We start from the raw sequence: 25,100 nt of genomic DNA on the forward strand, positions 1-25,100 counted from the left end.
TTGCCCCAGAGGGGACACTCTCTGTTTCTTCAGGGCTGTTTACTCTACACACGTCTTTGAGAAGATAGTTGGGAATGAGAGCTGTCAATGCCTTTACTCAGAACACAAGAGACCCAGAGAGAATTACCTCCCAGCAACGTAGTCATACATATCCCTCAGAACCGCAGTGCGCACATCTGACCTTGCATCTCCCTTGGCCACTCCTGAGCTGTGTCACCTTGAGGAAACTACTTAGCCTCTCTGATCCTCAGTTTCTACAGCCTGTAAAAGGTATAATTCCTACTTTCCAGAAGTGCTGTAAGGGCTTCCTTGAAATAGCGTTCCTGAAGCATCCTCGCTGTCTGGTGTTGAGAAGGCAGCAGAAGCCGTCGTCCCCAGGATTTGGAGCCCATCCTTCTGATCACTTGAGTCTCTCTCCTCTCTGTTCGCCATCTTTCCCTGACCTAGTCCTCAGGACTCCTGTCCCTTCTCTCCCGTCAAATGGGGCAGAATCACCGTCCTGGCCCCCAGCCCACCAGCCCGTGGCGAGGACCTGGTGTCGGGAAGCCTGGAGCAGAGATCGCAGAGACTGCCCACATCTGGGACTGGGGCCCCGGGGGATGAATACTTTCTGAGCCTCAGTGTCCTCATCCCTAGCATAGAGCTCACCTCCTGGGGTTTAAGGAAGAATCAAAGGAGATGATAGGTGCGGAGCGTTTCTACACGTGCAGAGCCACTGGGGAGCTGTTTCCGTAATCTCAGCTCCTGGAACACAGTGTGGGGCTGAGGACCTGAGTCTGCTGCCGGGTGAGGGAAGCAGCCGTTCTAGCTGCTGCCTGGAGGGGACTGATGAAGAGCAAACAAAGGGGCCGTGGGGCAGTGAGCTGCTCTCGCAAGCCTGTCCAGATCTCTCAGTGCGCAGGCACCATTCAGTAGCAGTTCACTGGGCATTCCCGTGGCGCACCCTCTGGGCGCCTCCTGCGTGGGGAGGACGGGCTGGGGCGTCCCTCGGTGGGGCCGAGAGGTCGGGGGAACTTGAAACTGGGCCTCTGGAGACCTGCTCTCTGGTCTTGGCAATGCTGCTCGCACATTGTATGGCTTTTGGGGGTGGGGTGACAAACCTTTCTGGGCTCCACGTAGGGACTCCAGGTAGCCTGGTGGGTCAGAGTCTGAGTTGTTGAGTCAGGCAGACCTGAGTTGGAAACCAGCTGGGAGACTCGATCAGGTCGTCTGTCTTCCCAAGCCCCGGTTTCCTCATCTGTCCAGTGGGGTGTTGACCCTTCCTGCCGCGTGGAGTTGTTATGAGGATCAGACATAGCCATGCGTGTGCAGAGCCGGACCAGTAAACGGTGCCTGTGTGATGTTGCGTTATTTTCTATTTCTTACTCTACAAAATAGGGTTGGGGGTGAGGGGTAGGGGGGAAACAGGGTCTCTTACTGCATGGAGGGTGGAAAGACTCCTGGAATGGAGGTCAGAAAATCCTGGTCCAAATTCTCCTTAGCCTCTTCCTGGTTGTATGTGACCAGGACTAACCACAGGACTTCTCTGCACATCATCAATGGCACCAGCTAATCACATCTCCTTCTGCCATGTATGGCAAAAACGCTGGTCACCGTGCCCGGCCCGGGACCGCGGTTGGTACTCAGGGCCCCTCTCAGCTCCAGGTTTGTCAGTCAGCAGAGCTCCTGGCCTCAGAGGGCAACTGTCTAATCAGGATCATAGCCATTAGCAAAGTGACGCAGACACAGGACGCTGGATGAGGCCAGAGGAACACACAGACAGCGTTCTCAAACTGGCTGCAGACAGGTCCTGATGGCTGGAGCTGCCCGTCGCTCTGTCCCAACACAAGGATTAGTCCTGGGGACGTCCACTGGAGGGGCTTGGGCTGGTGGACCCGCAGTTCATTACACCCTAGTGGCAAGCAGGGCGGACCGGCACACAGGCAGATCAGCACACCGGCAGACGGGAGGAGCAGCATCTTCCGCAAAGGGAGAATCTGCTCACCTTCCTCCTGATGAATGAAGTCTAATGAGCCCTCGGAGGTGGAGCTCATTTTTCATCCTTTTGGTCAGGAGAATTAAGTGATGCTAGTGGATGTTCTGGGGGAGGAGCATGCGGGCCTCCACTGCTTGGATCCATTGCAGAGAGGAAGGTGAAGACACTGGGACCCCTTCTGTCTCTCAGTTCATGTCGCGGGGGTGGAGGAATTGACCTTCCAGGAGCCATAAGTCCCTGGGGTCACTATGACAGTGCCGACCGTGATGTCATCTGCCGTTTGCTGGGTGCCAGGCTCTCTGCTGAGACCTTTCCCGGGTTCTGCACATCAAGCCTCACCGCCGCGCTCTGAAGGATAATTACAATGATGCTTCTCTTGCACTTGAGGCCGTGAGGCTCGGAGAGGTGAGGGAAGAAGCAGAGCTGGGATCTGAGCCGGCCCTGGGCTCCCCCGTGCTCTTCCTCACGGCATGCTTCCCGGCTCAGCGGCTCTGCAGTTTGGCCTGGTGCGTGTTTAGACCTGAGCTCAGCTGGGGCGGAGAATCAGAAGAGTGACAGTCATTGGCATCCCTCACGTTTCCACTGAGCTTTGCGGTTGGCAGCGCAGAGCGGGAGCCGGAGGAGCTCTCACACGGGAGTGGGGTTACCATCTTTGTTTTCAAAAGCAGAAACCAAGGTGTAGAGGGGAGAATTGGGCATCCCAGAGCCACATGGGAGGCCCACCTCCTGCCAGGGTGGATCCCGGCCCTTCCAAAGGGTACGACTAGGGGTGGGACCCAGGGGAGCTGCTCCACGGAGGCTGAGGAAATGGCCGGTGAGTGGCCTGGGAAGGTTCCAGAGCTGGAACTGGTGCTACATCTGAAGGGTGGTCTCTGCGTGCAGGAGGAGCCCTGTGGGGGGTGTGGGGGGAGGGCTGGCGGAGGGAAACTGCCCTGTTGGACGGAACAGTGGGACAGATGCCAGATCCTCTGACTTCCGTGCCCACTGGGGACAAACCCCTTGGGCCTAGAAAGCAAAGGTGCCCACACCACAGAATGAGCAGACTGATGCCACTCAGACCTTTGTGCCAAGCCCAGTCTTCATCCCTTAATCCACTTTATTCATTCAGTAGTGGTCCCCTGGGCCCCTTCCCTGGGCCTAGCTCCATGCTAGGGAGAAGAGGTGACCATGACAGTCCTTTCTATCAAGGAGCCAGCTGTCTGGTGGGAGAGTGGAGGAGCCAAGAGAACTGACAATCCTCAGAGAGAAGGGTGGGCTGGGCCTCAGAGGAGAGCACCTCAAGCAGCTTGCAGGGGCAAGCGCTCTGGGAAGGCTTCCTGGAGGAGGTGGCGCCTCAAGCCCTGCTGCTATAGGGCTTCCTGTCCTGCTGCTCTGCTTCTGTGCACTTAAGCCCTCCTTGTGGGTCGCAGCAGCTCTGGTGTGGCCACGGGCTCTGCAGGGAACAGTCTGGAAGGTCCCCCGAGTTCTGCATTTCTGGGCTCCAGCCAGTGCCAGGTTCTGTCTGGTTTGAACATTGCATCAGTGAGGCCCCCTCAGGAAGGAAGGAGGGCCATGGCAGGGGTGAAGTCCAGGTTGTCCCCACACCCAGTGAGGATCAGAACCCCTTTGTGGATTCCCTCTCCTCATCACACCTGTAGCGCACAAGGCCAGCTGTCAGCTGCCAGCTCCCAGCCCAGGGCCCTCACGCCTGCCAGGTTCATCTGGACGTGGCTCCTCCCTGAGACCCTCCTGGGTGGGGTTCAGGTCTCCGGGTGTCTGCCCTGGGACAGTTGCCCACCTGGGAGTTTTGGTCCCCTGTTTGGGCAGGAGTCGCTAAAAGGGAGAACACGGGAGGCTCAGACAGCCAATCATAGACTTGCATCCTGCAGCCAGAAGGGGCTTGGCATCAGAGCTCCCTCCGTCCGCACCGAGCGGTGCAAGTCCTGTGTGGGATGGTGCTGAGGCTACAGGCCTGAGCCTGGGGCGGGGCCTGCCTCCTTGGGTGGAGCCGGCCTGTAGAAGAGGGGCCCTCTTAGACCACCTGCTCTTCCTCTGCCTCTTCATCAGTCGTAGCAACTGTGCCGTCCTCGTAATACCCTGAAAAGCCTCCACTTGCGGGGAACATGCTGCTCCCCTGGGCCCCCGACCCCAGCTGCGCATCTGCCTTTGGAAGAAGACACCCCTGCCCACCAATTCTGGTTCTGCCGTCTAAGCTGCTGCGTGACTTGAGTCAGCCGCTTAACGGCTCCGGACCTGTTTCCTCAAGTGTAAAATCGAGGGAACGATGTTTGTCTGGAAGGGTTGCATGGGGATTAGGAAGAGCAAGAGTACAGCGCCTGGTACAGGCCTGGCTCTGAGCATTATCCAGATCCAAGGAAGGGAGGCCCAGGGAGGGGAAGAGCGCTGTGTGCTGTCACTGGTTCAAGGTCACAAACCCATGGCATCGGGGTCGCCTGTTGCCCATGCTTGGGTCTCTTGACTACCGGGTGCTCCCTCTGACCAGCCTGGCTCCAGCTGCCTAGGGCTCCCGACTCAGGCCAGCTCCTTCCCCCAGAACCTTGTCGCAAGTGTGGAGATTCAGTCCCCAGTTTTTGAGCTCCCTCCACAGGTCAGGGGTGGTGCCGGGTGGCGGGGTTAGGTTCAGCATTGCATCTGGAGCTCATCTGTCGGCCAGATTGTTTTACTTGCAAAATCATCGTGCACAGGGAAGCAGAGGCTTTGAGCTGGGAAGCAGAAGCCTTGAGCTGGGTTCCGGATTTTAAGACAGCACCGTTGAGCTGATTCACGCTAGTTTAGGGAACTGGCTGTCAATGGGCTGCTTACGGCCCGGCTGGTGGAGAAAATCCTCCTGAAGCAAAGACCGTTCATAAGCTTGGGTGACCGAATAGTTTTCTACAGCTAATATTCTAACCCATGATAATGGATATTCGTAGACTCGAAGTTGTAAGTCAATAGCCCTTAGAACTGTTAAAACAAAATACTCGTAACAGCAAAGCTGATGGCTCTTCTTGACGAATAGAATGAAGCGCTTGACCTTTTGAGGACAAGATGCAGCATCTGTCCAGCTTTCACTTAAACCTTATGGTATCGTCATGTAAATATTTAACAATCTTTCCTCTTATCTGTCTAAAGGAAGATAAACAAAAAGCCCAGTGTCAGTAGTTCCCTAGTCTCTCAGATTTCGCACAAATGTATCTGTGGATTCTGTTTTATTGTTTGTTTCTGGTTTTATTTTTTAAGTGAGGAATAACTTACGAAGCAAAGAGCACCACTCCTCAGTGTGCAGCCCGATGACCCTACATATTGTGCAGATTTCTTAACAGAACGAGCTGGACCGCTGTCCTGTGAGAGCCTGGCTTACAGAGTTGGCCCTTGGCCGGCATCTGTTAATTTAGAGCCTGGAGGGTCCCCACCGTTGTAACTGATAAGGACGGCTCTCGGTGCCTGAACTCTGTGCAAACAATACGGTTTATGCAGAGCACCTGCCTTCCTCCTGGGAGTCTGGAATCAGGGTACGCACTGGGCAGAGGGTGCCTACTGACCAGCCCCAGTAAAAACCCCGGTGCTGAGCGTCCTTAGTTGGCTACATCTTAGATGTTTTGTTGCAACCTCTTGCTGGGGACTTGGGTGTGTCCTGTGTGACTCCGTGGGGTAGGGGATGCTTGGAAGCCTGTGCCTGTGGCCTTCTCCTTTTCCCTTTGCTGATTTTGCTTTGTGTCCTGTGCTGTGATAAATGTATCCACGAGTCGTCCTAGAGAGTTCTCAAACCTGTAAGGAGGGTGGCTTGGGGACTCTGACATACATATATAGGGATCCCCATAACTGCCACCCAGATCAAGATGTAGGGCCACTAAAGACGCCCTCTCCAGCCAGTGCCCCCCAAGGACTTGGTCCTTGTCACCCGTTGCTGTCACTGTCCCCATCCCTGCCAGTAGTTCTTGGAGCACGTCCTTCCCACTCCATCACCCCCTGCATCTCTGCACACAGAATTGCTTGCTTTATTTGCACAGCTTGCTTACAGACACATCCTGTCTGGGAAATAGCATTCCCCCCACCCAGTGATGTTTTATCCACCAGAACATTCCTTGATGACACCATTTCTACCTTCCCTCTTCCCTGACCCCCAGCACTTAACTGCCCCTTCTTACTTTTAAAAGCCTTGTGAATATTGGCTTATTTTAAATTATGCACCTTATTAAAACGCTCCCAGGGGTTTTAATAGTCTGCCTGCATGCTGGAGACTTCTTAAAAAGCTCGGATCCTGCGCCCACTCGGAGAACATTTTAAGGCAGAACAGGATTCATAGTAGTTTTTAATCGAAGTTAACATCGTGGTTTTCTCCCCACACAGCGTGTTGTAGAGATTTATATGTGATGTTGGAAATGCTTCTATGAGTCTGTCCTCTCAAGCAGGGAGCTTGGGGATGAGGTCCAGCAACCACGGCTCCATCTCCAGAGGGATCAGCGTCCTCTCACAGAGTGACAGGCTTCTCCTACTTAGAGCTGAAGGAGATGCAGAAAGGGTGGCATTTGCACCGTGTTGACCAGGGACAATAACAACGAAAAGTCAGCACCAGCAGATGGAGGCTCAGAAACGACTCAGTGCCTTAAAACAACAATATTCTGAAATACCGATGAATCTTGCATCAGTATAATTATTTTTAATTTTTTCTGCCATATAATTCACTTTCATGCAAACTCTGAAGAGACCAGTATATTTCTAGCTGTGTTTGAATGAGACTCTTAAAATAAACGTGGAGCCATGCAAATACCAGCAGCTTTAGTAGCTTTTATGGAAAGAAACATCCTAATTAATTCGTATTTACATTTCTTCATGTATAAATAGCATTTATCTTTCTTACCACTTATTTTTGGTGTGAAAGTTGAGATCACTCCACAGTTCCTCTTCTAGAACCAGAAGGAGAATGAAGAGACGAATGCTTTCCTCTTCCATTCCTTGGCCGTCGCACCCAGGACCTCAAGGACTCTAGATTAAATGTTTCTTACAAAGTGGAACCTGATCGTCACATTAGGTTAAAGTCTATGTGTATATATCTTTTATCTATAAATGAAATTTGAAAACAAGGAAAATAATCTGGACACACGATCGAGCAGACAGGATGGAAGGAAGACTGGCCTTCACAGAATTCCGGGTTCCGGTCCAGCCTCCCGGGCGCCGCTGGGATGCAGCCGAAGGGCTGCTGGCGTCAGGGCCGAGAGCAGCTGCCGGGTTCTTCATCTTCCACGCGGGGTGGCTACGGGTTGCCCAAGGGGCTCCAACTCCACATCCAGCCTCTGCCACGTCCCACTGGGTCCCCGAGCATCACGTCTCTTGAGTCCATTTGCACATGTGAAAACGGGCTCAATAATGCCGGCCGCCCAGGTTCGTCTTGAACACTGGATGTGCTGATGTGTGCAGACAGCTTTGCAAATACAGCAGTAGTCGTAATGATGCAGCCTGGCATTTATGGTGCCCTTCCTAAGTGCCCAGTGCTGTAAGCACTTTATATGTGTTGATCTTCATGGCAGCCTGGTGCGGGAAGAGCTCCGAGCATCCTTCCCATTCTCCAGATTAGGAAACTGAGGCCCAAAGGTTCTCTCACTTACCCAGGTCATACAAGGAATGAGTGGCAGGGGGGACTGAAGGTCGCGTTTGGGCATCCTCGTCGTCAGCCAGCTATGAATAAATTCCCTGTCAGACTGCAGCGTAACTCGTAGTATATTCTCTACCTGGGGGCAGTCTCTGCTGAGGGGACCCTGGCAGGGTGGGGTGTTTCTTGACATGGAAACATCAGTCCCCAAATCCCTGTGGCACTGTTGCAGCCCCTGGCCAGGCCTCCTCTCCTGCCTGGACCGTCACAGGTGCCTCTCACCCAGTGGGTGGTCTCCGGTTCCTTCCTGGCCCGTTTTCCTTTCCTACCCCTGCTGGAGAAGCTTTCTCCAGCTGAGGCTCTTCAGTGCCTCCCCTGCCCGTGGGATAAAGCCCCCGTCCTTGGGCTGATCCTCCATCCCCATGAGCAGACCCAGGTGTTGTCTCTGAGTCTGGGACCCACACACACCTTCCTGGTCCCCGCTTCAGCCAGGCTGAGTCATGCGCAGCTCCTGACGGTGCCACCCAAACTCTCCGTGCTTTGTCCCCGAATGCCCCCTCCCCTCCTTCAAGGCCAGGTTCAGGAGCCCCTCCCAGGAAGCCCAGGGCCCTGGTCCCGCCCTCTAAGGCACTGCTCTCTTTCTGTGGCATCCTCGCAGCCCTTCCCACTTCTGTCCACTGGGCTGTCGTTGGTGCAGACATCAGGCGCGCCGCTGTAGCCCAGCTGTGCCGTTTTTCTGAGTCTCCCCCTGCAGGGAACATGGGGTGCCTGAAGTCGATTCTGCACAGAAGGTGAAGGCAGGTGGGGCTGGGGCGGCAGGCCCAGGTCTGAGCTGGCCCTCCACTCCCCGCGGGATCTTTGGCAAGTCCTCGCCCCGGAGCCACCGTCTCCTTGACGGAACAGTTGGAGTGCAAGTGGCCCGTTTCTACCGTGAGCCCGGAACGAGCTGAGCCATCGGAGGCGGATGTGCTGTGTGGGGTGTAGAGAATTTCTGGGCCTGGGCACCTTTGTTGCTTCCGTGGAGAAACAGGTTGTTGAGTTTATTTGAGAAGATGGTTTGCATGCCCCACACTGTCTTCCTCTGGGCTGGGAATCCAGGGCTCGGCTTATCCACAGGGCAGTGTCCTCTTGTCCTCTGTCTTTCTCACTCTTCTCCCGCCTCACCCTCTCACTTGCTTTCCTCCTCGGCCATAAGCCTCTCCCCTCCCACCCACTCCCAACCCCGGCAAATCTGCCCTCCACCAGTCGATCAACAAACACATCTCCGTCCAAAGAGGAATAAGCCCTCTGTCCATCACAGCAAACATGAGAGATCCAAGATGCTGTGTGGGTAGGGCGTGAGCAGAGGGTTCCCTGATCGCCCCAAGCACACCCCCAGCCCATCACCCTAGCTCATTGCTTATTTGCTGCGGGCTCTTGAGCTGGAAGGAAAGTATTGAACTCACAATTCCAGAGTTTGAGAAAGTTCTTTCCAGAGCATGTACCATCTTAAAGTAGTAAAAATGAGACATTGCCACCACCAACTGCTACTGCTAACAGTAGTACTAGTAACACTCAGAAATCTGGTAGCTCATTCAGTTATTATCCCCCCGGTGTCATGCCCTGTGTTTTACACTGTGTGCCAAGCATTGACCTGAGGTCTTTATATCTGTCGGCTTGTGAGGTCCTCACCCCAGTGAGGGAGGTGTTTCCATTAGTCCCATTTTACAGATGAGAAAAGTAAGGCTCAGAGAGGGTGAGGGGTTGGTCCACTGTCACACAGCTCCTTGGTAGCCAAATCAGACGTGGCATACAGGTGTCCTTGTCCCTGCGCCTTCTCTCTGTTGGAGTAGCTGGGGTTTGGTGTCACTTCTTTCCATTAGCCATGTGTATTGTTGCCCCTTTTATTTTAGTCTGTAAAATAAACAGACTAAAGGAGCTGCTTGCTCTTGTTTAAGTGTTTGACAAATAGCAAACACGGCCACCAGGAGGGCCCCGTGCAGTCCTGGGGCTGGGTGTAATGAACACCTGGGCTGCAGTAGTAAATATGGGCAGGGGTCCGGGGGAGGCTGTGTGGTTAATTTACTGCCTGTTCTTTAAGTAGGACTAGTTAGCCAGCGAATTACCAGGATGTAACAGATGATGCCTTTTGGTGAGCAAGGTTTAAAGAAATAAACGCCTCAGCTTAATTCCGCAGCCTTCTCACCCGTCCTCAGTGGGACAGTCATTCTGACACTTAGTGTTCTATCTCGGTACCCACATTCCTCCTCAGTGAGGAGTTCGTCACACTTCCTGAAGATAAATCCTCTATCCAACTGGCCTGGGCTTTCAGCAGCTTTGAAGTCAAAAGCCCTGGCAGGTGGCTGTCTTATCTGCTCACTGTTTTTTCTCCAGCAGTCGTCCCATTTATCCAGTGCCTGCTGTGTGCACACAACCTTCCCCACTGCCTGGCGGTGGGGGGCGTTGTCCCACAGGTCAGGTGAAGAAAACGGGCTTGGAGGGAGATGGCGCGTCCCTGGCTGCACCATCAGGGGGGTACAGAGCCTGCATTTGCCCCCGGCCTGAACCCCTAGCCCTCCTTCATGCCACGTCAACGATGTGACGAGCATCGTGATCTGATTGCTCCCAATTAATCAAGAAGAAAGCAAGCCAGAAGGACCTGAGCATCTTTGTATCACCGTTTCATCTATCTGCTCGTCTTTCTTCCCTGCCGGTTCAAAAGCTGACGTGGAGATGACTGCCACCCACGTACATCTGTACCTGAATTGTTTGAAACACCAGGGTTGTCTTGTCTGATTGGAAACGGGGCATTTTCTACATCTTCTTAGAGAACTTCCCGCCTCCCAGCTCCCTCCACCTGCTGCAAACGGTCAGGTTCCCTTAGTACCACCCTGAGCGGCATCCTTGGCAGACCCAGAGAGAGCAGGCCCAGGTCCCTTTTCCGTACTTTTCAGCTGAAACTGGACCAGGGCTTTTCAACAGAGGATTGACGTGCTTTCTCTGCTCCTGGGCTGTCAAGCACATCCTTCCTGGGGGTGTCCAGGGCCTCGTAAGCCGTCAGAGGGCCTTTAAATACTCTTGGGAAAAATACAGCCTTGTTTCTGAGACGATTTCTCTGCAACAGGCAGGTTTCCTATGGAACATAATATGGGCTTGATTTCAAACAAACCAGTGAGCATTTATTGAGTACCTACTGTGTGCAAAACACTCAGGGCCAAAGGGAACAACACAGGTCCTCCCTGCCCTGATGAACGAAGTGGAAGGGTGTAAGCACATGGTAAAACTATGACCTCTCTCACATAAAAAGAAAAAGCTTTTCACGTGATGCTCGCAGAATCTCTGGGAGGTGGATGAGGCCGGGACCGTCATGTCTTTTGGAGAGTTTGGTAAACTGAGGCCAGAGGGATTTCAAGCAGCTGTTGATGTGCGGCTGCGGACAAGGTCTCGGCTGTGTGAGCACCCCCCACCCCGTGGCGGAGGGCTGTCCTCAGGGTCAGAGGTCAAGAAGAGGTACCCCTCTTGCTGCACAGGCCAGCTGAAAAGGAATTAAGGTTCCGTGTAAGCAGTTATTTATTAAAAACTCCTCTTGACTCGGAGAGCAGGACTGAGGGGTAGTCTTGAGAAACAACGAATGTCGCATCTCCATCTTTATCTGCTTTCCTGGATCTTAGCTTTTTCCCACTGGGACTCCATCCAGGCCGCTCTGTGGAACAGCCTTGCTCTCCCTGGCAGGGACTGCGCACGTGGCACCGGCTCCCTTTATCTTCTCCGTCCCCGTTTTCTTCAAACACACTGGGCTCTTTCCCTCTTGTGCACAGGCAGGGATTTGACATGGCTTCGACATGGCTTCCCCGACATGGACCTGGCTTCTGAGCCGTTGGACTTGCAGGAATGCCTGCGAGTGCGGCTGCACGGGTCCCGAACCAGCCACAGCCAGAGCGTCCCAGACGGTAGCCAGCAGAGCCAGCGAAGGATGGGAGAGATCGCTGTGAACCAGGTCCGCACTCATGATATCAGCAAGTTGTGGACCCGACAGCCCCCTTTCTCAGCCTGATGGGCTCCCTCCTGTCCATCTATCAGGACCCATCTCAAGGCCCACCTCCTCACAGAAGCCTTCCAGAAGCCTCCTAGGACATTAGTCATGCCCTGCCTTGTGCCACATCTGTCCCTTCTTCTGCTCACACAGGTGTCCCCGTGGAGGAGGGCGCAGTGATTCACCGGGAGCTTCCTTGGTGGGAGGAGAAGAGTGGCGTTTTAAAATGCTCCCCTGGCGATCCAGATCTGTGCCCCCAGTGGAGAGTCTGGCCTCTCGTTGTTGTTTGTTTCATGTCATGATTACTACTGAAAATGACTTTGTCATATAGAGGAGGGGGGAGGTTAACGAAGGATCTGAAAAAAGGATCCGCTTGGGGAGCTAGAGACGCTGAGTGTGCCCTTGCTCCACCCTGCCTGCCTTCCAGCTTGTGCCCACCTGTTGACACCTACGTAGACGATGCTCTATTCTAATTTTCTCTCTTGTGTTAGTTCCGTCCCCCACCACTCCCCCTCTCCTCCTTCTCTCTTTCCCTTTCTCTCCCTCTTCTCCAAAAGAGGACGGGTCACGTGGTTTTTCTCTGCACCTCTGGCTTCCAGCCAGCACCCCCCCTCAACCCGGGAGGTAGTGGATGCTTGTTCAGCTGACGAATGAACGAACGATTGAATGAACGAATTTTCCACTCGTCGCCTCAAGGCCTTGAGACTTTATTCTAGTCCATGAAAGGGAATTTAATATGGTCAGGAGGGTGCTCAACTGCTAACACCCAGTGAAGGTGGCTCTACCTTCTCACAGCTGAACCAACAGAGGGCAGCCACCCCTCCACCCGCAGGGAGCCCCGGCCTTGTGGACGATGGCGTCAGGCTCAGCCAGGGAGGGCAGCCGCGTCCCCAGCTGGTCTTGGCTGTTTCTGCTCAAGGTTCTCAGTGGGTCTCCTCTAAAAACAAGTGATGTCCCCCTGAGTTCTCACCGTGGACATGGACACACTGTGGAGGACAGGGCCCTGGGGCCCTGGACCCCCACTGTCTGGGCTCTCTGTCCCCAGGGCAAGTGCTCCCTTCGTTACTGGTAATCAAAGGTAATGTGCTCTGAGGAGACCGCCTTTTCTCCTGCTGCGTTGTGCCGAGTTTCTATGGCGACGCTTTTGAAAGTGGTGAATTTGCTGCTTCCTCTTAATTCTGGTGGTGCTTTCAGGCTTTCCAAAAATATTCTTATTTTCCTGGGTCCTAGGTGGGTCTCGACATATTCGGCCGCTCTCTCTTGACGGACACCAGCAGGCTTTTCATTGTGTTTAACAAATCGCAAGGGTCCCCTGGGCCCAAGGCTAGAATCCTTATTGTTGAGACAGGAAACAGACCCAGCAGCAGAAGTGGCCCAGGCCAGAGATCCGTTCCCTGGTTTTTATGTCTGTTAAAGTGCGTTAATGCCATTTTAGGGCTGTGTGTTTAAGTCTGTATTCCTTTTAAATGTTAAGGTCTTCAAGGTCAGAGGTCAAGGGTTACCCCTTGGCATCTCTAGTGCCTGTTCAACACGTCCTGGTGCAGAGTGGGGCCTTCAGTGTTTGTTGAATGAATAACAGATAGATGGATGGCACTCTGAATCTATCCAGCCTTTATATTTGCACCATAGAGACCCTGCAAGAATTTAGAGACAAGAGAAATTATCTTTATAACATTTATAGGCCGCCTGGAAGCATCCTCGGAATTTTCCAATGAACTAGGTCACCTGGGGAGCCTGGGCCACAGATGGCGTGCTCTGATGAGACAAAACTGAGGGCATGGTCCTTGTACATATTCTGAAATTGCAGCTACTTCTCCGATGGGCCACACAGAGTTCAGATTTAGCCAATAAAAATACAGGGCGCCCAGTTAAATTTGAATGTCAGATAATTTTTTAGTATAATTTTTTACTATAAGTATGTCCAATGCAATATTGGGGATTTATACTAAAAATTTATTTTGTTGTTTATCTGAAATTCGGATTGAGCTCAGTGGCCTGTGTTTTTGTGTCCTGCATTCAGAGAAGGGTTATCCGAATCCTCACCACACTGGCTCTCCTTTTAGTTCCATCTATAACTGACACAATTTCTGGCAAGGACTTCTGAGCATGGGTCTTGACCTTAGAGATCGGCGGTAAGCTCAGAGAGGGAGACACAGCGAGAGCAGGGCCAGAGCCCGGTCTTCTGGCCCTCAGCGGCCCCGGGGCGTCACAGCCCACTGGGGACAAGGGACATTATGAATGCATCAAATTCTCGCTGTGGCTGGGCCAGGATGCTGCAGTGCCAGGGTCCCAAGGATGGCCTTCTGAGGGAGGGGGGTCTGGTGGAGACCAGGGGGTGCAAGCAAGCCCCACCTCCCAGAGCCACCGACAACAAACGCCCGTTGTCTGTCATTCCCTGTCCTCTCAAAGGTGGCTATTCTTCAGGAATGTGTCTGCCTGAGCCACCGCGGGTTAGGGCGCTTTGAAGATTTCCTTTTGAAAGCATTTTCTATTCCTTTCTCCAAGAGGCCCGGCTTAGGGGAGACGTGTGTTACCCCCATCTCCTCAGCAGGAACAGATGGGGACCTGGATGCCGCCCCCCTCCTCGGGGCAGCTCTGCTGTCGGGGGGCAGGTGGGCACTGCGTACACCCTGGGGGATGGCACCCCAGTGTCCACGACAACCGTGCCCTCCTGGAACCCTCCACACCACGCTCACCCACTGCATGTCACTTGGTGACCCCAACCCTGAGGGACGGGGACCCCGAGGCCTGGGGCACCATCCTGGCCTCAGAGAGTGGCATCATAACCATTGTGTGGGTGACTCATTCCAGTGTTCAAAGCATTGCACTTAACGTGAAGTTTAAAATTACCAAAAGTAACAGACACCTGTATGTGCCCACTGACCACAATAGACTTTTTTTCATATTTCACCATGTTTGCTCATCTTTTCTTACAATAAAATATTATAGAAAAAATGAGTCCCCTTTTGTTCCACATGTCTCCCTTTCTCAGAAGCAGTCACTCGGTGAATCTGGCTGATAGATTCACGATCTGTCATTAACTCAGGTATATGTGGATCCATGTATAACACATGGCGGTGTTTTGTAGGCATTTTTAATTTCAGGAATGGTATCTGAGTTTATTTTGTGACCTACCATCCCCCCATCCCCACCCCTGAAAGCAATTTTCACCCAGGATGAGCGCCTCCTGGCAGCTCCCTGATCTCAGGCAGGTTTTATTATTTTCCTTGTTTTTAAATGAGAAACCTGAGCCTCAGAGAGTAACCTAGAAATGGCCCTGGATCACACAGCGAGGAGACGTTGGCTCCTGGGCCAAATCGCAGCACGCCCTCAGGCTTCTTGGCTGATGGTCCTAGAATTGGTTGTTTTGTCGCCAGGTCTCCTGTGAGTGTCTGCCGTGTTCTAGGCACTGGACGCCGCGGGCAACAGGGAAGGTCTCCGCCTTCCTGGAGGTGTGGGCGGGAGGCACAGCCTTCACAGGTAACACCGTGCACATCGACAGTTGGTCCACTCTGTCCCACTGTCCCCTCTTCAACAAGCCAACAAGTGTTGTTCTGATCTTGACATGACATCTCCTCTGATGGGGAAACGAGCCCCCCACCCTCCACCCCCTGCCAATCCCGTGTCTTTCTGATTGTTAGTGTCTTAACTCAGCAAGAGGAAACTGGGTTTCTTGTTCGCCTCCTTGGGCCACACTCTCTTCTGCACGTTAGCCCTTCCGGCATTTGAGGTTAGGACTCTCACCCCCACAGCTGCTCTGAGCCAAAGCCGCAGCCAAGGATTCCATCCTCAGGAATCCACTCCCAGTGATCGCACCTGCCCACTGGTGTGACAAGACCCAGTTGCCACCTGGAGGGCATCTTCCAAAGTGGCTTAAGATTAGACAGGGCTGGCTGGAGGGCCTTTCAGAAAGACTTTCCAGATGCTTCTCTCACTACCTGCTTCTGAGGTGACTTCAGCTGATGCTCCTTCATTCTGATCCTGGGTCAGTTCCTAATCAGATCTTCCCAACTCACGAATGATGGAATGGAGGCTGGCCTTTTTTGGCTTTCCGTTCATGAGATTTTGCCATTGAAAGTTATTTTCATGTCTAAGCTGTCATTCCGAATATATGATCTGTTTTACGAAGGAAAAAACCCATCAAAACCGACAAACCTGAGACAGACGGATTGAGCACAGTGCTGGCCGGTCTCGGGGCATCTCTTGGCCTCAACATAATTCGGGGGGGGGGGGGGGGGGGGGTTGTCTGTTACAACTGCAAATGGGTGTCTGACGTGGATGGAACAAAAGCCCATGACCGGAAATGCTGGGTTCCTGATTCGCTCATTTGAGCTTAAGCAGTTGGATAAAATACTCATCAAACCCACACGTGCCTGCAGGAAGGAGAGAGAGGAACAGGGCGCCCCAGGTCTCAGCAGGATGGAGGAGTGGATCAGCTCGTGCACTCGGAGTCGGGAGGGCCTCCGTCTGAAAGCCCGGGCCAGGGAGGAGGACTGAGAGGCAGCCACGGGCACAGGACAGGATTAGGGGCTCATTCTGGGGAGTCCAGAAGGGGGCGCCGGGGAGGCGGCTGTGGAACGACCCTCGGCCTCCAGGCGCGGTGAACTCCAGGCGCGTTCAGGAGCAGGAAAGCGCAGCTTCCTCCCCTGGCCTCAGCCCCGCTTTCTAAGAGGCCACAGACTAATAGTGTCGGTGGCCCCACCTGAGTCATGCTTCCATCGCGGGCGCGTCAGGGGAAGATACTGCTGAGTTAGCCTGGAGAAGGGCAGCACCCCCATGGGGCGAGGCCGGCGGGATGGGGCTGGAGCGCCAAGGGACTGAGCGGGGAGATACTGGGGAGGCCGAATCAGCCAACGTAGGAGTGACCGTTGTTTGTCCGAGGAGAGAGTGGCTGTCATTCTTCCGTCACTCAATAGGTAGTAGGCACCGCTGTGTGGCAGACCTGTGCAAGGCTCCAGCAATTCAGTGATGAGAATAAACAGATCTGCTCCCCTATCACAGAGCTTCTAGGCCACTGGGGGAAGCAGACGGACCTGTGGCTTGTGTTGGGTGCCCCCAAGGAGAGGACTTGGTCTTGGGGGCATGCAGGAGAGATGGCTATAGTGGACAAGCCCATTGGCTGAGATCTGAAGGACGAGTAGGTTTAATGGGAATGCCCAGGCCCCTCCCTGCAGACCAGAGGCTCACTGCCTAGCCCCGTGGCCCTCAGCCCCCTTAGGCCAAAATGGCCTGATCCATCTGTAACCCACCTCATCTGCGTCACCAGCTTGGGGACAAAATGAGGTCACGGTCCTTTTATTTGAACTTTGAATTGTATTTTAATAGAATATATATTGTTATTCTCATTTGGGTTTGTCATTGTATTTATTAATAGATACTAGACATGTTTATTTAATTCAACATATTGATTTATTATACTATTATACCAGAACAGACATGTAAGAAAAACACATGTAAATGTGGCCCTTCATGAATTCTCACAACGTGAACACATCCCCTGTACCCAGCAGCTGCCATCAGGCTTCGGCACGTGGCCTGTCCTGCGCTCCCAATAGTGGCTTTTCCACTACACCCCCAGGTTGGCAACAGCCAGGTCCCCACCTAAAGGACAGAGCTGTGTTATGGATGAAACGCTGAGCTTGACCCATCAATGGCTGTCCTTCTCAACCCAAGCAGGTGCTCCAAAGCCACCTGTTGACCCAGTCATGGGCATCCTTTAAAAAGAGGCCCCAAAGATTCCGGGGGGCCGGCCAACCATAGAGCTGCCTGAAACTCGCCCCTCAGCCATGGTGGCGCCTCCCTGGGTTAATTTTCTGATGGTTCATATTCCCATCAGATGTTCTTCCTTTTTTTCCTTCCCTCTCTCCCTCCCTCCCTGTCTTTCTCACTCCTTTCCTTCCTCCTTCCTTGCCCTCACCCCCAACTAGATAGAGGGCAGGCCCCCTGAAAGGACAAGCCTTGTCTGTCTTGCTCACCACTGTATCCAGAGTCTAGAACCGTGACACCCAGTCGATATGTCCCTGTATGTATTTGTCAGACAAGTGGCTGAGTGATGTGGCCCTCATTCCTGTAATCCACCGTGCAGTCCGCATCTTCCAGCTGGCGCATGGCTCCTGGGGGCAGTGACCATTACATCTCCAGGGCCCAGTTCAAGTCTGACCCCAGAGTCGGGGTGGCTGTGGGCAGAGCTCCACAGGCGAGACACCCCTGGTTCTCAGCCCTGACTCCACCACGCACTGGGGCTGTGGCCTTGACCTCTGGTTACCCATCTGTAAAGTGGAGATATAGTGGCCCCCTCCAGCAGGATAGTTGAGTGATTAAATGAGAGTATTTTAAAATCTGTAGCACATTCGCTGCCCGTAGCAGGGCCTCGGTGCTGGCAGAAGCAGTAGCGCTCAATAATGCGTATTGAAGGAAGGCTTAACTCTTCCGTCTTCGTTCTTTCAGGCGCCATTCAAAGCAAACATGACTATGGGCCTCCTAGATGCCAGAGGCAACGCTGCGCCTTCAGGCACATCAGCCCCTGGAGGGGTCTGGAAGGGCCTGGATGGCCTGGACATTGGTCTCCTGAGCTGGAGCAGACCCTTCAGGGCTGTATCCAGGGTCACGGCCTCCCTATGGGCAGCCCACCCGGAGTCTCCCACCCGGAGTCTCAGCAGGAAAGAGCCTTTGCCGTGGGAAGAGGGATGCCAGCATCCTTCTGTGCAGCTGTCAAGGCCTCGGGGACTAGAATCACTCTTCTGGGAGGGTGTCCCCGGGCACCAGAGGCTCCGAAATGTTCATACCGTTCACTCGGAAGTTCTGTGCCTGGGAGTCTGCCCCAATAACTGCAAATGCACGTGCAAGCGTGTGTGTACACCCAGATGTATGTTCAAGGATGCTTCTCAGTGCATTCTTCATAATAGGAAAACATCGAAATTCCTAAATCTCAGTTCTAGGAGGATGGTTAAATTGTGGCTTGTACTTATGATAGAATATTATACAACTATCAAAATGGTACTTCGATGGGCTTCTTATACAGGAGTATAAAACCACATTTTTGTCTTTTTTTTAAAAAGATTGGCACCTGAGGGGCTGGTCCCATGGCCGAGTGGTTAAGTTCGCTCACTCTGCTTCAGTGGCCCAGGGTTTCACTGGTTCGGATCCTGGACGCGGACATGGCATTGCTCATCAGGCCATGCTGAGGCAGCGTCTCATGTGCCACAACCAGAGGCAATCACAACTAGCATATAAAACTATGTGCTGGGGGGATTTGGGGAGAAGAAGCAGGAAAAAAGAAAAAGAGGAACTTTTTGGCAACAGTTGTTATCTTTAAAAAAATAAAAGGATTGGCACTTGAGCTAACATCTGTTGCCAATCTTCTCTTTTTTAAAATTTTCTTCTTTTTCTCCCCAAAGCCCCCCGGTACATAGTTGTATATTCTAGTTATAGGTCCTTCTAGTTGTGCCATGTGGGACACCACCTCACCATGGCCTGATGAGCAAGCGGTGCCATGTCCGTGCCCAGGATCCGAACCGGCAAAACCCTGAGCTGCCAAAGTGGGACACGAGAACTTAACCACTTGGCCGCAGGGCTGGCTCCAGACCACGTGTTTAAACATATTCTCTCTTTCTCTGTCACACACACACGCACAGAAAAAAAGACCGTAAAGAAAAGTGTCAAAATGTTAACTGATTGTCCCGAAGCGGTAAGGTTATGATTCTCTCTTTTTTTGGTCCTCTTTTATATTTTCTTAATGTTCGATGCTGAGCATATATTACTTTTAAAATTAGAAGAGGAATAGAGACATTTTACACCCCGTGCTGTCCGGGAGGGGCCTGGCCTTTAGAAAGGGAAGGTCTGTACCTCCCAACGAGTTGCAAGTAGCCATCGGTGAGATGCTGAGCTGCTCTGTGTGATGTTTGCGTCCGCAAAGTGGGCGTGAGAGTGTGTGCCTCAACAGGTTGCTGTGAGCACCAATTTTTATAGATTAAAATACACACTGTCAATTATTTCAAAAGCAAAAGGGGAGTCCTGCGAGATGCTGTGTATCTTCGCATGGAGGTGCATGACCAGGCAGATGTCCCTCTGGAGGGCAGCTCTTTCCAAGCCCCTGTGGGCCCTGGTTAATTCTCTCTCCTTCTTCACAGCTGCCCATGATGGGAGGAGCCTTCATGGACTCGCCCAATGAGGACTTCAGCACCGAGTACTCCCTCTTTAACTCCTCCACCAACGTCCATGCAGCCTCCAACGGCCCAGGCCAGCCGGAGGAGCCTCCGCGGTCCTCCAACGACGCCGTCTTGCTCTGGATTGCCATCATAGCGACGCTGGGGAACATTGTGGTGGTGGGGGTGGTGTACGCCTTCACCTTCTGAGGGACAGAGTGCCCTGGAGCTCCAGGACGGCTCACCCTATGCTGGGCTCACAGCGGGGCGAGGCGTCCCACGGGCACCATCGCTCTTGGCCTTTGGCTGTGCCCACGTTCTAGAACCAGGCGCAGCGACTATGCGTCCGGAATTTCCCCAGGGAGCCCTGGTTTCAAATATTCCATGCTGTGGTCAAGCTGATCCAGAAAACATGGGAGCATGGGCTTCCAGCCCCCGGAGGCGTGACGGGGCAAAGTCTTCAAGGAACAGACTGGAGGATTCTTGAAACTCCATTCCGAGAACTTGAGACCAGAGGGCGCAGCCAGTTAGGTTTAAAATACAGACATGGTTGGACGATGCATTGCTGGCAGTAAATAATCACTTATGTGTCTTGTTTTTATGCAGACTTATCACACCTGGCGTGTGGGGTGCCGGGGCAGGAGCAGCCCTCCAAACTTCAGTGTTCCCACCCCAATCTTGCTTTCCCACGCAGCCCCTTGAAATATTGATGGCCGTCACTTGAATGGCCATTGATGGTTCCTAGTTTGACTTGGAAAGGGCACCTTGTCACCAGAACCTGACTCCTTATGAGACCCCAAATGATCAGGAAACCCAAAGATGGCGTGATGGCTGGTGCTGCAGAGGGACTTCCGGCTGCTGGCGGTGGTGGTTTTTATCTGCTGGATGGACTTTCTCTTTTTAAAAAGAGAAGACGCATTTAAGAATCAGATCTGCCAGGCAGTTTGCTCTCCAGACCACCCATGGGAAGGTGGTCTTCTCTGAGAGAACACGGCCTTCTACAGTGGAAGAAGGCTCCCGTCCGCCTAATCGTTTGAGGGATGGGAGTGGAAGGGGCGTGGTTTGCCTGTGGTCACACAGCAAGTTGATGGAGGGGTCGATTGGGAGGGACGTGTCCTGACTCTCAGCTCGGAGTGAAGGGCTCTCTCCATCCAGCTAAGTGCTCCTCTGAGCCGATTCTTGTCTACCCGGCTGCCTCAGGGAGAATATCCAGAGGGTCTTGAAGCTGTGTGCAAGGTGGGTGGGGCGTCCAGACAGCTACATTTTAAACTGGGTTTGGCTTCCGTGCTCTCTTGCAGTTGAGAACGTGCTCTGCCCAAGTCAGTTTCAATATAAAGTCAGTGTCTGGGGGCCTGGCAAACAGGGGCCCCCAGATGAAGACCAGAGTGGGAAGGGGTGTGCCCGGGGAGCCGTATGGGAAGGGCTCACTCTTCTTCCGTCCTTAGGAAAGCTCATTGCACAGTACCCCCTTCCCAAGCAGCCCCCTGCGCCCAGACGAGTGGGTGGAGCTCAGCCACGGGCTCGCTCTCCTGCAGGCCAGGTGTGGCTCTCTCCCTGCGTTCTCTCTGAATTGTAGGAAAGAAAAGTAAATGGCATAGACCTCCCCTCTCTGGTTGAGAAACTTAAAAGACAGATTCAGAAGCCCTGGTGCATGTTTGGAGACAATTGCAAAAAGGCTGCATTTGTCCCTGTGGCCTCAGGAGAAATGAGTGTTCTTGATGACATGCGAAGGGACATCTCAATTGTCCAGAGGCAGCCACTCATCTCTGGGAGGTGGCGCTGAGCTGCCATAATAACAGGATTACCAGCCAACCTCCAGACAGCGCCGGCTGACTGCCGCCAGCTCTTAATGGCCACATCTGTCACTGAAGCCAGGCATCCACCCACCAATGCTTCAGCTCAAGTGGAGGTCATGAGCGCAGAGATGGAGAAGGAATGAGGGATCTTCTGCCTGGACTCCTTCTGGAATCACTGACGGGGCCCTGCTCTCTGCAGGACCAGCCCGGAGGCTGGGCTGGGTAGTCAGCCATTGCGTGCACATCTTCCCAGCCGCTTCTCCAGCAAACTGCTCTCCATCGAGCCCTGGTGTCTGCCCCGTGAGCAAGGTCTTTCGTAGACAGCTGTCTTCATGAGAAAACCCAAGGAGGGAGGTCCAGAGCCAGGGTAAGGAGACAAGGCCATGCTTGGTGTCTTCATGGGCGTCACCCCAGCCCACATACGCTCTGATTCTTCACCTTCTGACCCCACCTCCCCCGGGGAGCCTGCAGCCTTGTAGAGGCAGGTGGCAGCTGCCTGTTCCCAAATGGCCTGTCGAGATGCGGTGGGAGGGAGGGTTCTGTTTGCTGTGATGAGGGGAGGAGAGAAAAGGATGGCTCTAGCTCTCAGGAGGCCCCTGCCTCCCAGGGCAACCCTGGTGGGCCCCTAGTTGGCTGGGTACCTCTGAACACAGGGGTGTCCCCCATGAAGTTTTCTTTTTTTTACCTCTGAGGTAAATGTCAGTTGAATTCAACTTTTAAGCCTTTCCTCTTTTCGGTGTCTGGGCCATAGATGGTCAGAAGCTTTAGGGACCGTCTTGTCCAAACTCTTCACCATACATAGCACAGTGACTTGCTCAGGGTCACTCCACCTCAATCACCTATTGTGTTTTTACCTATTTTTTTTCCACCGTCGCTCGGATAACAATGAGGATAGATGTGCACGCTAGATTTCCAGCCAAAGAGTGTGCTGCACCCTCCCTCCTGCCTCAGTTGGGGTTCTGTCTTGGATGTCAGGTAAAGGACAAGAGATCTGACATGATTGCCTGAGTATTGTGTTCAAGCCCTGTGCTAGATTCACACGCATATGTTTAATCCTTATGTTACATTACAGCATCATTGCTCCAATACGCAGATAAAGAACCAGAAGCGCAGAGGAATGAAGTAACCTGCCCAAGGCCACACAGCATGAAAGTGACAAGCTGGGATTTGAACCCAAATCTTCCAGCTCTAAAGTTAGGCCTTCAGTGGCTGGATAGCACCTCTGGGCACATTTAAACCAGGCCCTGGGTCTACAGAAGCCATTTCCCAAGGTCCCACGTCATGGTGTAGCCTGGGCCGGCTCTGGCTTCCACAGATGGAAATCTGACCATCCTCAAATGAGACACAGCCATCCCCCTGCCCAGGGCCCTCTCTCTGCCCAGGCTTCAGGGGTAGTGGTTCCTGTCCCCTGCCCACCTCTTTAAAGTTAAGCACAAGTCTCTTTGTATGGCCAGAGAAGTTCCCAGAGACCAGCTGTCTCGGGACCCATGCAGAAGGGCCCCGGCTTAGACCTGGAGCCCCAGAGGGACCCACACGAGGAATGAGGCTCCTGCAGCAGGAATTGCTGACGAGTGTCGTGGGACGGTCCGTGTTGCTGGTTGGGCCCCAGCCTGAGCCTCTAGGCTCTCCCGAGCTGGGGTTGGGGGGCGGGGGATGGATCCTCCTCTCTTGGACCAAGGCTGGGGCTCCCGTTCTGGCTTCTCCTGGGTGAGGCCGGCCCCAGAGCCCACCTTGACTTGTCGAGTCAGTGCTGAGGATGGAGGGCTGCCTCTTTCAGTAGCCACTCCTCAGAGAAAGAGTCCTGCATTTGCTGGAATGTTCTCTGTGCTTGCCCTTCCTCGTGCCCCACCCCCCCATTTCCCCTCTGCGAGCCGTCAGTGTCCCACACCTCTGTGTGTTTGCGTGTGGGACACTTCCCTAAGCAGAGCACCACCTGCTTTATGAGGCTGGAGTCACCGTCACTGGAGCCTTGAAGGAGAGGACACTTTAGTAGGCATGTCCTAAGGGGTTCTGCCCCCGTAGGGTTCTGGGCAAGGTGATGGCTCTGTCAGTCCCTGCCATGTCACTGCTGTCCCTCTGCTTTTCAAGGAGGTCAAGGTCATGAGATCAAGGTCAAGAGGCAAATGAGACTCCTCTGCCCGTCTCTACCCCCTAGAGAGACGATTCCATCTCTTTTCAGGAATCCCCCAGGATCCCAGGGAGGGCAGACGAGTACCACTCGGCTGGAGCAGCAACAGGCCATTTTCCAGCCGGTTCTAAATGGACGGGTTGGATGTGTTGGAACCCCTGCCTGGAGACGAGAGACTTGGCCGGCGTCTGCTCTGCTCCTCAATTCCTTGCAGACAAATGGCACTTTCCTTCTTCAGGAGCGTGACCTCCCTTCATTATTAGTGGTGATATTATTAATAATTATTATTCTTACTGCTGCTGTTTGTTGCGCATCTTCCTTGTGCTGTGCACTCTGTTCGTATCTCATTTGCTTCTCAAATCACCTCTTGGCGGCAGGAGTGAGGGTGTAGAAAAGTGCACATTAATTATCGTCCCATTTTTCTGTTGAGAAAACTGAGGCTGGGCCATGCGCCCGAGAACCCACAGCTGAGGAGCTGTGATTCGGGTCCAGCTCTGTTGGCTCTACGGGCTGGAGAGTTACCCTACATCGCCCAGCACCATGCCCTCTGTGATGAGCCTTCTGGAATGGTCCATCCCGGGCCAGGGCTCTGAGGCTGAAGCTGTTTGGGTCCTGGAGAGCGAATTTCAAGTGTGTGTCCTGGGGAGGGATGGGCAGCCGTGCACATGTATTGAGCAGTCTCGGAACCCCAGCAGTGAGAGGCTTCAGAGAGCATCCAGTCGGGACTAATTTGGGAGAGGGCAGCCGAGGCCACAGGGTAAATAGTGGAGAGCTAACGTTCAGGAGGTGGGAGGTAGCAGGGGACAAAATAATGCCAGCCGTAGTGATAGAAGAAGAGGGAAGATTCCCCCAGAGCAAGAACTGGTAAGTAGCAGGAGCATAATTAAATGGTCAAAAGTGACTGCGTAAATTTTGGAATATGTCTGCATTGTTTGTTCTGAGTCACTGTAAAAGTCAAGTTTTTATCAAGATAGAAAATGAAAGCAGAGAAAGCCCTGAAGAGGTTGGACAACCTGCACAGTTGCTGGGACGTCCCCTGCACCTACCTTTTGACCACGGTGGCGACTGGCACCCACCCGCCCAGACCGCTCCATCCAAATGGTTGGTGAGGCCCATCGCCTTCTTCTGGGGCCTTTGTGCTGACTTCTTGCCTCCCGGGAGGAGGTTTGAGACCCTTCAGCCTTGGGGATGACTCTGGACAGATATACAAGGCACGTTGCAGGGAATTCGTTTGCGGCGGCTACTGGGGGCGTCCAGAGCCCTCATCCCTCACCAAGCCCCCATCCACGTGGCTGAGCAGCCACCAGCAGCCCCAGTGTCTGACTCACCAGCCGTCTTTCTCCCAACATCTTAACATTCCCGGAGAGTCACCGCGTTTGCACTTCGAAGCATTATCCCGACAATCCAGTTAGTTCTGATCAGAGCTCAGTAAATTGGCAGGATGGGGCTTCCAAGCAAGCACTTGAGGAAACTGAG

The 25,100-nt window shown here is 53.4% G+C and overlaps 1 protein-coding gene across 1 annotated transcript in view; it reads left to right on the plus strand.

Moving 5' to 3' along the window:
* Window positions 1-24,518, plus strand: part of C20H14orf132 (chromosome 20 C14orf132 homolog) — a 41,216-nt gene extending 16,698 nt beyond the window's left edge. The window contains exon 3 of the mRNA XM_046647179.1: window positions 19,686-24,518. Within this exon, the coding sequence (XP_046503135.1) occupies window positions 19,686-19,910 (225 nt within the window). The 3' untranslated portion in view covers window positions 19,911-24,518. The remainder of the gene's footprint in view (window positions 1-19,685) is intronic.
* Window positions 24,519-25,100: the final 582 nt, after the last annotated feature.

This window comes from Equus quagga, chromosome 20 (genome assembly GCF_021613505.1).
Source record: "Equus quagga isolate Etosha38 chromosome 20, UCLA_HA_Equagga_1.0, whole genome shotgun sequence".
Classification (NCBI taxonomy): domain Eukaryota; kingdom Metazoa; phylum Chordata; class Mammalia; order Perissodactyla; family Equidae; genus Equus; species Equus quagga.